Source organism: Medicago truncatula, chromosome 5 (assembly GCF_003473485.1).
Source record: "Medicago truncatula cultivar Jemalong A17 chromosome 5, MtrunA17r5.0-ANR, whole genome shotgun sequence".
In the NCBI taxonomy this organism is placed as follows: domain Eukaryota; kingdom Viridiplantae; phylum Streptophyta; class Magnoliopsida; order Fabales; family Fabaceae; genus Medicago; species Medicago truncatula.
This window is the reverse complement of record NC_053046.1, coordinates 21,479,977-21,490,841: the sequence shown is the minus strand read 5'-3', so window position 1 is coordinate 21,490,841 and position 10,865 is coordinate 21,479,977. Positions and strand designations below refer to the sequence as shown.

General features: G+C 31.7%; 2 protein-coding genes across 2 annotated transcripts; one reads left to right on the top strand and one right to left on the bottom strand.

The window, feature by feature from the left end:
• The first annotated feature begins 666 nt into the window (after positions 1-666).
• Positions 667-5,805, top strand: LOC25480889 (protein SRG1). Its single transcript, XM_013586627.3, has 4 exons — positions 667-977; positions 1,464-1,711; positions 4,239-4,563; positions 5,363-5,805. Exons 1-4 carry the CDS (start codon positions 753-755, stop codon positions 5,621-5,623), a joined length of 1,059 nt encoding a protein of 352 aa, XP_013442081.1. The 5' UTR covers positions 667-752; the 3' UTR covers positions 5,624-5,805.
• A 1,736-nt stretch (positions 5,806-7,541) lies between these two features.
• On the bottom strand, positions 7,542-8,959 carry LOC25480890 (peroxiredoxin-like 2A). The gene is made up of 3 exons (XM_039834676.1): positions 8,858-8,959; positions 8,263-8,586; positions 7,542-7,643 (listed from the first exon to the last, which is right to left on the bottom strand). Exons 1-3 carry the CDS (start codon positions 8,957-8,959, stop codon positions 7,542-7,544), a joined length of 528 nt encoding a protein of 175 aa, XP_039690610.1.
• Between the last annotated feature and the right edge of the window lie 1,906 nt (positions 8,960-10,865).

Genomic DNA, 10,865 nt, shown 5'->3' with positions numbered 1-10,865 from the left:
ACAAAGTGTATTTTCAGAAACAAATAGGACACATGAGAAAGTATTAGGGTGGAAAAATAATAGTCTATTTTTTTTTTTGAGGGAAAAATAATAGTCTATTTTAAAATCTGAAGAAAATGTATTTTTGAGAAAGGAAAAAAATTGCCCACGAGAAAATAATGGGGTGGAAAAAACAATAACTTCTTTTTAATTAGTGTGGGCTCCTACTCGATGAAGGACCCAAACTTACATGCATAATAATTGTATGACATAATAATTGTATGACAAGGTAGCCTGAGCATGGACACGAGGGGTTACGGCTCATGACATAATTTTTTCGAACATCAAAATTATGGGTTACGGCTCATGACATAATTTTTTCGAACATCAAAATTATTATTTTTATTTGATAGTTAGTAATATATACAAATATATTTTTAACTCGTTTTAATTAATTATATTGAAAAATATTTTTATTAGAGAATCTTATTTATGAATGAATCTTTTGATAAAAAAAAATAAGAAGAAAGGAATTTAAATAAATAAAATGACACAACTTTATTGATTTGTCTAATGTATGAAAAGTTATGGGACCGAACGTGTTGTATGACTGTATGCGTAAACCTTATATTAGAAACAGTTCATCTAGTAAAATATACACACATATTGACACATATTAATATTAACCTCATTAATCCCCTTCTTTATTAACATCCACCATATATTTATTCTTCACTCTTTAAATCCTTTGAAGTAGAAAATTGGTTCATCAAATGGGTCATACTTCTATCCTGGCTCCTTCCGTCCAAGAGTTGGCAAAGCAAGGAATAACAAAAGTTCCAAAACAATATCTTCAACCAAATCAAGACCCTATTGTTGTATCTAACACAACCTCTTTACCACAAATCCCAATTATCAACTTTGATAAGTTATTATGTGAAGATGCAACTGAGCTTGAGAAGCTAGACCATGCTTGTAAGGAATGGGGTTTCTTCCAGGTTTGGGTCAATTATTTGCATTCCTTCTTTAAATTTTTATTACATTTACAAATAAGTTCAAAAGCAAGCAAGTTTTAATGCAATTCTCTTTATTACTTTCAAGGAGTATTACTTGGGGACTTTTATAAACGACACATATTTAACTTTATTTGCTTTATACTTCCTCTGGTAGTTTTTATAAGCGACAAATTAATCGACTAAAATTAATGTATTTAATCTATATTAGTTAAAATTACGAATCAAATACATTAACTTTAGTCGACTCATTCGTCTCTTAAAAAAAAGATCATAGGAAGTATAAAATTTTCATCCTAATCAATCACAGCTAATCAACCATGGAGTCAACCCTTGTTGATTACGAATCAAATATATTCATCTCTTATTTGATTTATATTACGAATCAAATATATTAATTTTTGTTGATTTATTTGTCTCTTATAAAAAATACTAGAGAGTATGTAAAATTTTCATCTTAATCAATCACAGCTAATCAACCATGGAGTCAATCCTTCACTAGTAGAAAATGTGAAAATTCGTGTTGAACAATTCTTCAACCTCCCAGTGGAAGAGAAAAAGAAGTTTTGGCAAACACCAAAAGAATTGCAGGGGTTTGGACAAGCTTATATAAGATCAGAGGAAGAAAAGTTAATATGGGGAGATATGTTTTACATAAAAACTTTGCCAATGTATAGCAGAAATCCTCATCTAATTCCTTCTATCCCACAACCATTCAGGTATTTTTCACTCTTTATGTTGGCTTAATTGCACTTTTCACCTCTATCTTTTGCTAATTGTGCGATTTTACACCCCATATTTTTAAATGAGCGATTTTGCACCCCATCTTTTTCCCCCTTTCTGATTTGGAGGCCCCCATGTGTTTTAGTGATGATGTGTCTGATTTTGATGACTTGTCTTCATTTAATGTTTGCCACATGTGTAAATGTAATTTTTAAAAAACAAAAAATTAATTTTAGAAATTAAAAGAAAATGGAGATCTTGTTAAATTAAAATTAAATAAAATACAAACAAAAACCAATTAAAAAAATAAAATTAAAACAAAAACGAATTAAAAAAACCTAATTATTTATTTTAATTTTTTTCCATTTGGATTTTATTCATAGAATTTTTTTTAAACAAAAAATATCGATTATCGGTTCCGTTCATGGCAGAGCTGTCAATTTTTTTCCCTTTTTTTTTTGGTTACCAAATTTTTTTTCCGTTTCTTTTAATTTCCAAAATCAATTTTTTGTTTTTTAAAAATTACATTTACACACGTGGCAAACATTAAATGAAGACACGTCATCAAAATCAGACACATCATCACTAAAACACATGGGGGCCTCCAAATCAGAAAGGGGGAAAAAGATGGGGTGCAAAATCGCTCGTTTAAAAACATGGGGTGCAAAATCGCACAATTGGCAAAAGATAGGGGTGAAAAATGCAATTAAGCCCTTTATGTTTACCGTTTATCGTTTCTTCAATTCTTTTTAACTTTATTCATATCTTAAGTAATTTTTAGCAAATAAGATAAGAATAAGACTCGTTTACAGTATACCCAAAATGAATACGTGTGCGTTCACGTGAGTTTGACTCGGTTGGTATGGACAATGCATAATAATATGTAAGGTCTGGGGTTCGAATCCCGGCCACCACAAAAAAAAAATTAATACGTGTGCACTAAACTAATAGATTGTTTTAATAAAAAAAAATCATGTAACTTAACAGTTAGAAATTCATTTTTAAAAATCCACGCAGAATTTTAAAAGACAGTTAAAATAAGATAGAAGGAATATTTAAACACAATTAAAATAAGAGCGAAGGAGTATTTAAAATTTCCTTTTTTGGTAAAGGAAAAATGCTCGTGGCACTGACAATATCATTAGGTTAACTATGAAAGTAGGTTGAATCTTCACTATTTCAGTTGTTGGACATTAAATTGTTTGTTGTTCCCATATAAGAGACAAATTGAATAAGGATGTATACGGATCGGATTGGTTTATACAAGGTTGAGGTTACGCTCTAGTCTACGTCAAACTCAAGATCATGTGAGATTAAATTCAAGATCTAGTCTATGTGCCTGTTTGGTATAGTGGCGGGAGCATAAATACCACTTTCCAATGCTAATTTACCGTGATTTTTGAGAAGCTTAAAATTGTAGCTTTTACCAAAACGTGGGTACAAGTCTGATCCACCGCTGTAACAAACAGAGGCATATATATTGTTTTTTCAGTTAAAATGGTATGGTCGCAAACCATAAAAAGAATTATTTTAAATCTACTAAGTCGATTTACATAAAGAAATATGAATAATATTTGTATTTTTTTTGAATGAGTGTTTTATTACTATTATTATATTAATTTTTGTATTTTGGACTAAATTATGAATTTGTTAATTTTATTAGTAATTTAAAATTATTATTCTGTATTAAACATTTTTGTATTTTGGACAAAATTATAAATCTGTTGATCTTATTAGTAATTTAAAATTATTATTCTGTATTAAACTTTTTGCTTATTTAAATGTATCGTTATCAACTACCCCCTCCGTCTCTAAATAATAGTCGTTTACGGTTGATGCACGGTTATTAAGGAAATGATTAATTTTGTTGATTTGGATGGTAAAATTAATATTATTTACCAAAACACCCTTATTAATTGTAGTTAGTGGAGTAATTAAGTTGGATGAAGTTCAATAAATAAGGGTATTATAATGGGAAAAAAATAATAAATGCTGCATTGGTATTCTAAAGTGACAATTATTTTGAGAAAAAGAAAAATGGATAAAAAGACAATTCCTCGGAGGGAGTATAATTGAACTATAATAAATAACAATTTTTTTTAAAATTTTTTTATGATAACTATCATATCTTCGAGATAGGTAAATTTTAATCATTTTTTACGTGTCTTTTAAGTGCAAAGATCCTCCTTGTCTCCTTAAAAAAAAAATATATAATTCTCCTTGTCTTGCGCAGAAGATCCTCTCACCAAAATTTTGTTACCAAATAGTATATAGTACTCAAATTCTTTGAAATGTTGTACCAAAAAAAATCTAAAATGTCATGCTTGATATCATAAAAAAGTTTAATTTTATTGGTCTATTAATTCTTTAATCAATTTAAAGATATATCATATTATTTATTGAAATATATTTATATAAAATATGTTTTGAAACATATTAACAAACTACGGTTCAGACTTCAGACGTGTTTTTACTATCAAGACTTCAGCTCTTATAAGGAACTTATACCTTTTGCTATTGCAGAGATAATCTAGAGAACTATTCTTTAGAACTGAACAAATTGTGTGTCACAATCATTGAATTTCTATCAAAAGCATTGAAGATCAAACCAAATGAATTGCTGGATTTATTTGAAGAGGGAAGCCAATCAATGAGGATGAATTATTACCCTCCATGTCCTCAACCAGAGCAAGTCATTGGACTTGATCCTCATTCTGATGCTACTGTCCTTACAATACTTCTCGAAGTCAATGACATTCAAGGACTTCAAATAAAAAAAGATGGAATGTGGATTCCTATCAATCCTATCTCTGATGCTTTTGTCGTCAACGTTGGAGATACGTTGGAGGTAATCCTATGTGATTAGCTAAATCTTACTTTTCTATTTTGTAAAGAAAATTAAATTCTATTTTTTTGTTAGATAGTTTAGCCCTTAAAAATTCATCTTTAAGATGATTAGGTAGGGAATGTGGAGTTCGAACCCAACTCCCTTGCATTATTGTGTGGTATATATCCATCTAATTGAGCTACGTTCACAGATACTATTTTTATTTCTTATTTTTTGCTAGTTATTTTTATATTATGAATATTTCAAAAGAATTAACTAATTGATTGACTTTAAAGAGTTAATAAACTTTAATTAAGATAAATTGTTTGCAATAACTCCATTACAAATCTAGACTAAAACAATTACTAATCAGATTTGACTGCTTCATTTTGGTCAAATGTAAATCATCAGAATCTCATTCATACGAGAATGTAAGAGTTAATAAAAAGATTTAATAGCAGTTTTAGCCCCCTAATTTTCCCAAAGTTGTGATTTTTGCCCTCTAAGAAAAAAACTACAAAACCGTCCCCTAAGTTTTGCATATGTGGCAGTTTTAGCCCCCAAGGCCAATTTTGACTCGGTCTAGGCTGACGTGACATCTTAAATGAGGTGCCACGTGTTATTTTTTATTTTTATTTTTACCAAAAATTGGCCTTCGGGGACCAGAACCGCTACAGTTGCAAAACTTAAGGGGCGGTTTTGTAGTTTTTTTTATGGGGCCAGAATCACAACTTCGTGAAAGTTAGGGCGAAAACGGCTATTAAGCCTAATAAAAATGAAGAGAATTGTTATTAATAATATTGTAAATGTCGTGTGGCAGATATTGACCAATGGAATTTACAGAAGTATTGAACATCGAGCAACAGTGAATTCAGTGAAGGAGAGGATATCTATGGCTACATTTCAAAATCCTTATATGGGAGGATATATAGGCCCAACACCCAGCCTTGTGACTCCTGAAAGTCCTGCATTGTTCAAAACAATTGCTGCTGCAGATTACTTGAAAGCACACCTTTCAAGCAAGATACAAGGGAAATCATTCTTGGATAATTTTAGGATCCATAAGGAGATTCATGATTAATTTTAGTTCATAGGTTTGAACTATACCTTAATGCCCTATATATGAAATAGCATCACCATGTAGGCTTTGGTCATGTCCTGTCAGACAATTGTGTTTTAATTTGTTTTCATCACTTTAAAAATTTATAATAATTGTATGTTGTCCATGAAAAATAAGTAAATTTTGCAAACTGTTTTCTTAAATTTCTATATCTGTTCAATATCACTTTTCACACCACTTTCTAAACAATCTTTCGCAGCTTCCTTATTCACTTAAGCGTTGGAGTGCTAATGTGCCTACAGGCACCTTTCGTTCCATCGCGACGGCTCAACACCGTAGTACCATAAGCCGTTACCGTCACACCGGAGCATTAACCGCTGCCGTTTCCACTCATCCGTTCTCACCGAACATATCATTTGACGCTATAAGGAGGGGATCGTTCACTAACCACCACGGTCCAACTATCCTCCACCATAACCATTTTCTGTTACGCGCATCTCCGCCATAACCGTTTTCAGTTACACGTTCCTCCAACGCAATAATTTGTTTTCACCTCTTTAAAAAATTAAAATAATTGCATGTTGTCCCTGAAAAATAAGTAAATTTTGCTTACCATTTTTTTAAAACTGTTTTCTTTAATTTCTATATCTCTTTGAATCTTAGTTTTTGGTCTTTAACTTTCATTTTAAGAAAAATAAATAAATTTCATAAGTACGAAAAGCATAGTTACATGATCAGTGTATCAATATTGATTATGACAATGACACCACAAACATTATTTATTGCTTCTTAGCTCACTCAGACATATCACATGGAAGGCTGAATGATAGGAATCATTTAAAAGCAGAGAGCATGTTACTGCCTGCCCCCTTCATGGAGACAGAAAAAATAATCAATCGCATTTTTCAGCATTGTTGCTCTTGGATTACTTTTAGTACAAATATTTAGCCAATATAACCCAAGTACCTCGTCCTAAAAAAACGTAAGGGTTAAATAAGTAAATAGTATTCTAAATATACTAACAGTTGATTTTAGTTCCTTTAAAATATTCTTTAGATTTTTAGTCTCTCTAAATTTTTTTATTTATGAAATTAGTCCCTCCTCTAGTATAATATAGGTTTAATGATGTGTTTCGTCGTTGCAATTAGTCGTCATCTAAAAATTAGTCTCTGTGATCGCTAATCTTGGCAATTTACCCTTGCATTGTTTAATCATTTAAAATTTCGTCCTTTGACCAACTTAATCACTGCCAAGTCATCAAATTAGCAAAATGGCATGGGAATGGACAAAAATACCCTCGTCTTTATTATGAGAAGAAGATGAAGACAGGGGTAAAAATGTCATTTCACGAATGGATGACGAGGGTATTTTTGTCCATTCCCATGCCATTTTGCTAATTTGATGACGTGGCAGTGATTAAGTTGGTCAAAAGACGAAATTTTAAATGATTAAACAATGCAAGGGTAAATTGCCAGGATTAACGATTACATGGACTAATTTTTAAATGACGCCTAATTGCAAGGATGAAACACATCATTAAGCCTATAATATAATACTCAATGTAGAGAAGAGACTAATTTCATAGATGAAATATTTTAGAGAGGGACCAAAAACCTAAGAAATATTTTAGAGTGACTAAAATCAAATATTCGTATATTTAAAGCAACCATTTATTTATTTAACCCAAAATGTATAGAAGTCTAAAACAAAATAACCTAAAATGAATTTTTCCATTATTGATCTGATTTTTTTTTTTTGAAGGGATTATTGATCTGATTTGATAAGTACATTACTTCTAGTACAGATATTTAGCCAAACTTCTGAAGGTTGAAATATCAGGGGAATGGAAACAAAGAATAGATTTATCAATGTTATCTGCATTAACTAATAATGAATATATAGAAGTTGTATCATCGATGTCCTAGTGACTAAAATGAGTTTAATTGATGTCTAGCTCCAAGTAGAAACTTCTCAATGTAGCACAAACTCCCTTTGACCTTCTACTTGGTTCTGCATCATATTCACAAGATTTGTAAAATATCTAAGTAAGATGAACCATAACATTGTGTCAAAAAAGATAAACTGTCATTGATGAGTGCTATAAATACTCTCTTTTCAACATTTTAATATCTATTTTTTTTATTCAGTGAAATCAATGTGCTTTCCATATTTTTGAATAGATCCCATATAAAATGTTGTAACCCTTATAAATTTCACCGAATAAAAGAGTGAATATTTAAAAAATATTTAAAAAAAAATAATGTTTTGAGCACTCCTCAATCGTGATATAACCCTAACAAGATACTCTAGATTGAAGTTATGTTAGATATCCGACATTGAGACCATACTGACATGTGGAATGACTTTCAACCACTTTTCTTTTTTTAATTATTGTGCCCTCAAGGAGACATGTTAAAGAACTAATTATAAAAATATACGTATCAAAAGTTGTGCATTCAACTTCTTAAAAACTAAAATGTCATGTTTTCCAATGCAAAGTTACTCTTTTTAGGTTTCTAACATATAGGGCACAAATTAACATGACCCTTTAACTATTGATATATGCATCGCATGTTGTGTCGTGCTTAATTTCCATGTTTGTGTGTTGTTGCTGCATAGACCCTAGTGACATGGAAAATAGAGCAAACAATAATTGTTACCTTCTGCATTTGAGTACAGATTTCAATAACTTCAGCCACTGGTGCCCAATCACCAAAATTTCTCTCAATAAACTGATAAGCAATGCCACTCTTTCCATTCCCTATTATAAAGAGTCCACCCTTTATTTCACCTTCACCTTTAAAATTGTACTCAATGTTCATGGTTTTTGATCTCTTGTAATTAGAAAGTGCTCTAGGATTGAGCAAAAATCCTGATATAAAGTTCTCCTTGGGTAATTTTCCACCACCAAGAGCTTTATAAAAGTCCCTGCTGCGATCAAGAAGTACAACACCACCCCAGTATCTAGGCCAGAAATCTTTTACCTGTTTAACAATGAGAATAAGTTTTTTTTTTTTTTTTTTAAAACTCGGTATCCGATCCAAGAATCAACTAATCTGAGGGGATCAATCCCACCGTCCACTTGCGGGGGCCCCGTTTAAAGTAGCAAGCTCTGTATGGACTTAACCCACCGAAATTGGCACCAGAGGGAATCGAACCACTAGGTCAACCCCAAATGGGTTACAATGAGAATAAGTTAAGATTTAAACGGCTTAATGAATTAAAATAAGGCTAAAGATTGTTATTATTAATTACCTCTGATTCAATTTCCTCATGAAGAACTGCAAATAGTTGAAAACCAAGTGAATCAAATATGGGTTTTCTGGAATAAAGCTGGTGTGCCTCAGCTCTACACATGATGCACCTGTTTTCAAATACAAGGGAAATAAATAGCAGCAAGAAACCCACTCTACTTTCAAATCAAGAGATATAAAACACCATTAAGATTACAACAAAAATTACTTATATATTTGTCTTTTTAAGAGTATTAAAATGTTCAAAAGATGGATCTTTTTAGGGCTTGAAAAGTTACATTTTGTTTGCTCTTTCTCTCTATAGTATTTATGTGAGTTATACTGTTGTTTATTTATCATATGAGTATGATTGAACTAATAGTGATGTTTGGAATACAAGCCTACTTAGTGGGATAATGTTTGGTTGTTGTTGTTGTCGGAGAATAACAATTCACCCTTGTCCTCGGAGAATATAAGGTTGGCTTCGTAATTAGGTAAGCTTCGTAGTAAGAGATTTAAGCAGAAGACTTATAATTAAGTAATTCAAGAGTTCGAGATCTCCAATTAGTATAATACTAACAATACTAACTTTTGTCGTTAAAAATGTTTACCCTGGTCTTCGGAGACACAAGAAAACAGCTGGTTTATCGCGCCAAAGTTCGGATGCCTTTAGTGGTGGTGTTTTCATTTTCACCAATGGTTCCATACCAAACTTATACTCAGGAGTTAATTTCTGAACTGAAATATTCTCAACAGCACTATATGCAGAAACTTGGTCAATAACTTGAGGTGGTTTCACACAGCCACATACCCTAGGCTCAGCTGGTTCAGAAGCTACAATCCCTTTAAAAACATAACCATCTTTAATCTTAAAATCAATCATTGATTGCTCATCCGAAGCTGCATTACTTTTTAGATATGATCGTGTGCTACTGTTACTCGAGGCATAATTTGATCCATTACTCTTTGGAACGCTATCTTCTCCATGAATTATTATGCTGCTTCTTCTTCTAAGAGTAAGTCCACGTTGTTTGAAAGAATCATCGTGCCTGGTTTTGTTAACGAAACGGGCAATGTGGCCTCTTTTCATTTCAAACTGAGAAACAAGTTCATTAGTGCTTAGTTTGAGAAGCTCTACTAGATTTTTCTCACTGTTTTCCAACTTATCTGCATATTGCATCAATCCTCTATCATGTAGGTAACGTCTGATTCCAAGTGCTTCCTATGACATTAGAGGGTAAAATTTCAGAAGCATATAGTTCTTATGCTTTTTATAATATTTATAGGCACAAAAGGTAATGCGTTAATTAACCTTGGTCATGCGATCTCAAATCAAACATGAAGAATATTTCAAGAATATTATAGCTTAAGCTAATTTTAAACCGATGATCCAGATCAGTTAATGTGTGAAATGAATAGAATCTGGATCCTCATATACATCTATCAATTTGCTTAATATGAGGAAATACGGATTTAGGTTCTATATATAATGCAAGTCGTCGAACAATTTAATTTGTGAAATTAATGAAATTTTCAAGTGATCTTGAAAAATAAAAATTCTCTTTCAGCTACTACAATGTGATCAAGAAATTTAAAATTTTATTAATTTGAAGACCAAAATATTGTTCCCTCTTTACAATTCTATGGACTAAAATGATAAAGGTGTTTGTGTGCTTAGTGATAAAAGTTAGATTGTGTAGAAGAGTATGATTAAATGACAATATTATAAACCCATTTGGGGTTGGCCTAGTGGTTGGCCTGGGATCTTGGAGTTTGCTCCTCCAGAGGTCTCAGGTTCAATTCCCTCTGGTGCTAATTTCGGTGGGTTAAGTCCATCCAGAGCTTGCTCTGGCTTTAAATGGGCCCCCCGCAAGTGGGCGGGGGATTGGTCTCCTCGGATTAGTCAATTCTTGGATCGGATAACAAGTTTAAAAAAAATGACAATATTATAAGATGGTAAATTTGAAAAATGCTATTGATGATGATGATGACCAACCTTTTGCTTCTGTGTCATGTATAGCAAGTCCATG

Excerpts from the sequence above, each read along its gene's own strand:
- LOC25480889 (XM_013586627.3), top strand. The coding sequence starts at position 753 with ATGGGTCATACTTCTATCCTGGCTCCTTCCGTCCAAGAGTTGGCAAAG. Across the intron at positions 1,712-4,238 it reads TCTATCCCACAACCATTCAG|AGATAATCTAGAGAACTATT; the intron begins GTATTTTTCACT and ends TTGCTATTGCAG. Across the intron at positions 4,564-5,362 it reads ACGTTGGAGATACGTTGGAG|ATATTGACCAATGGAATTTA; the intron begins GTAATCCTATGT and ends GTCGTGTGGCAG.
- LOC25480890 (XM_039834676.1), bottom strand. The coding sequence starts at position 8,959 with ATGTGTAGAGCTGAGGCACACCAGCTTTATTCCAGAAAACCCATATTT. Across the intron at positions 8,587-8,857 it reads ATGAGGAAATTGAATCAGAG|GTAAAAGATTTCTGGCCTAG; the intron begins GTAATTAATAAT and ends ATTGTTAAACAG. Across the intron at positions 7,644-8,262 it reads TCTGTACTCAAATGCAGAAG|ATATTTTACAAATCTTGTGA; the intron begins GTAACAATTATT and ends CATCTTACTTAG.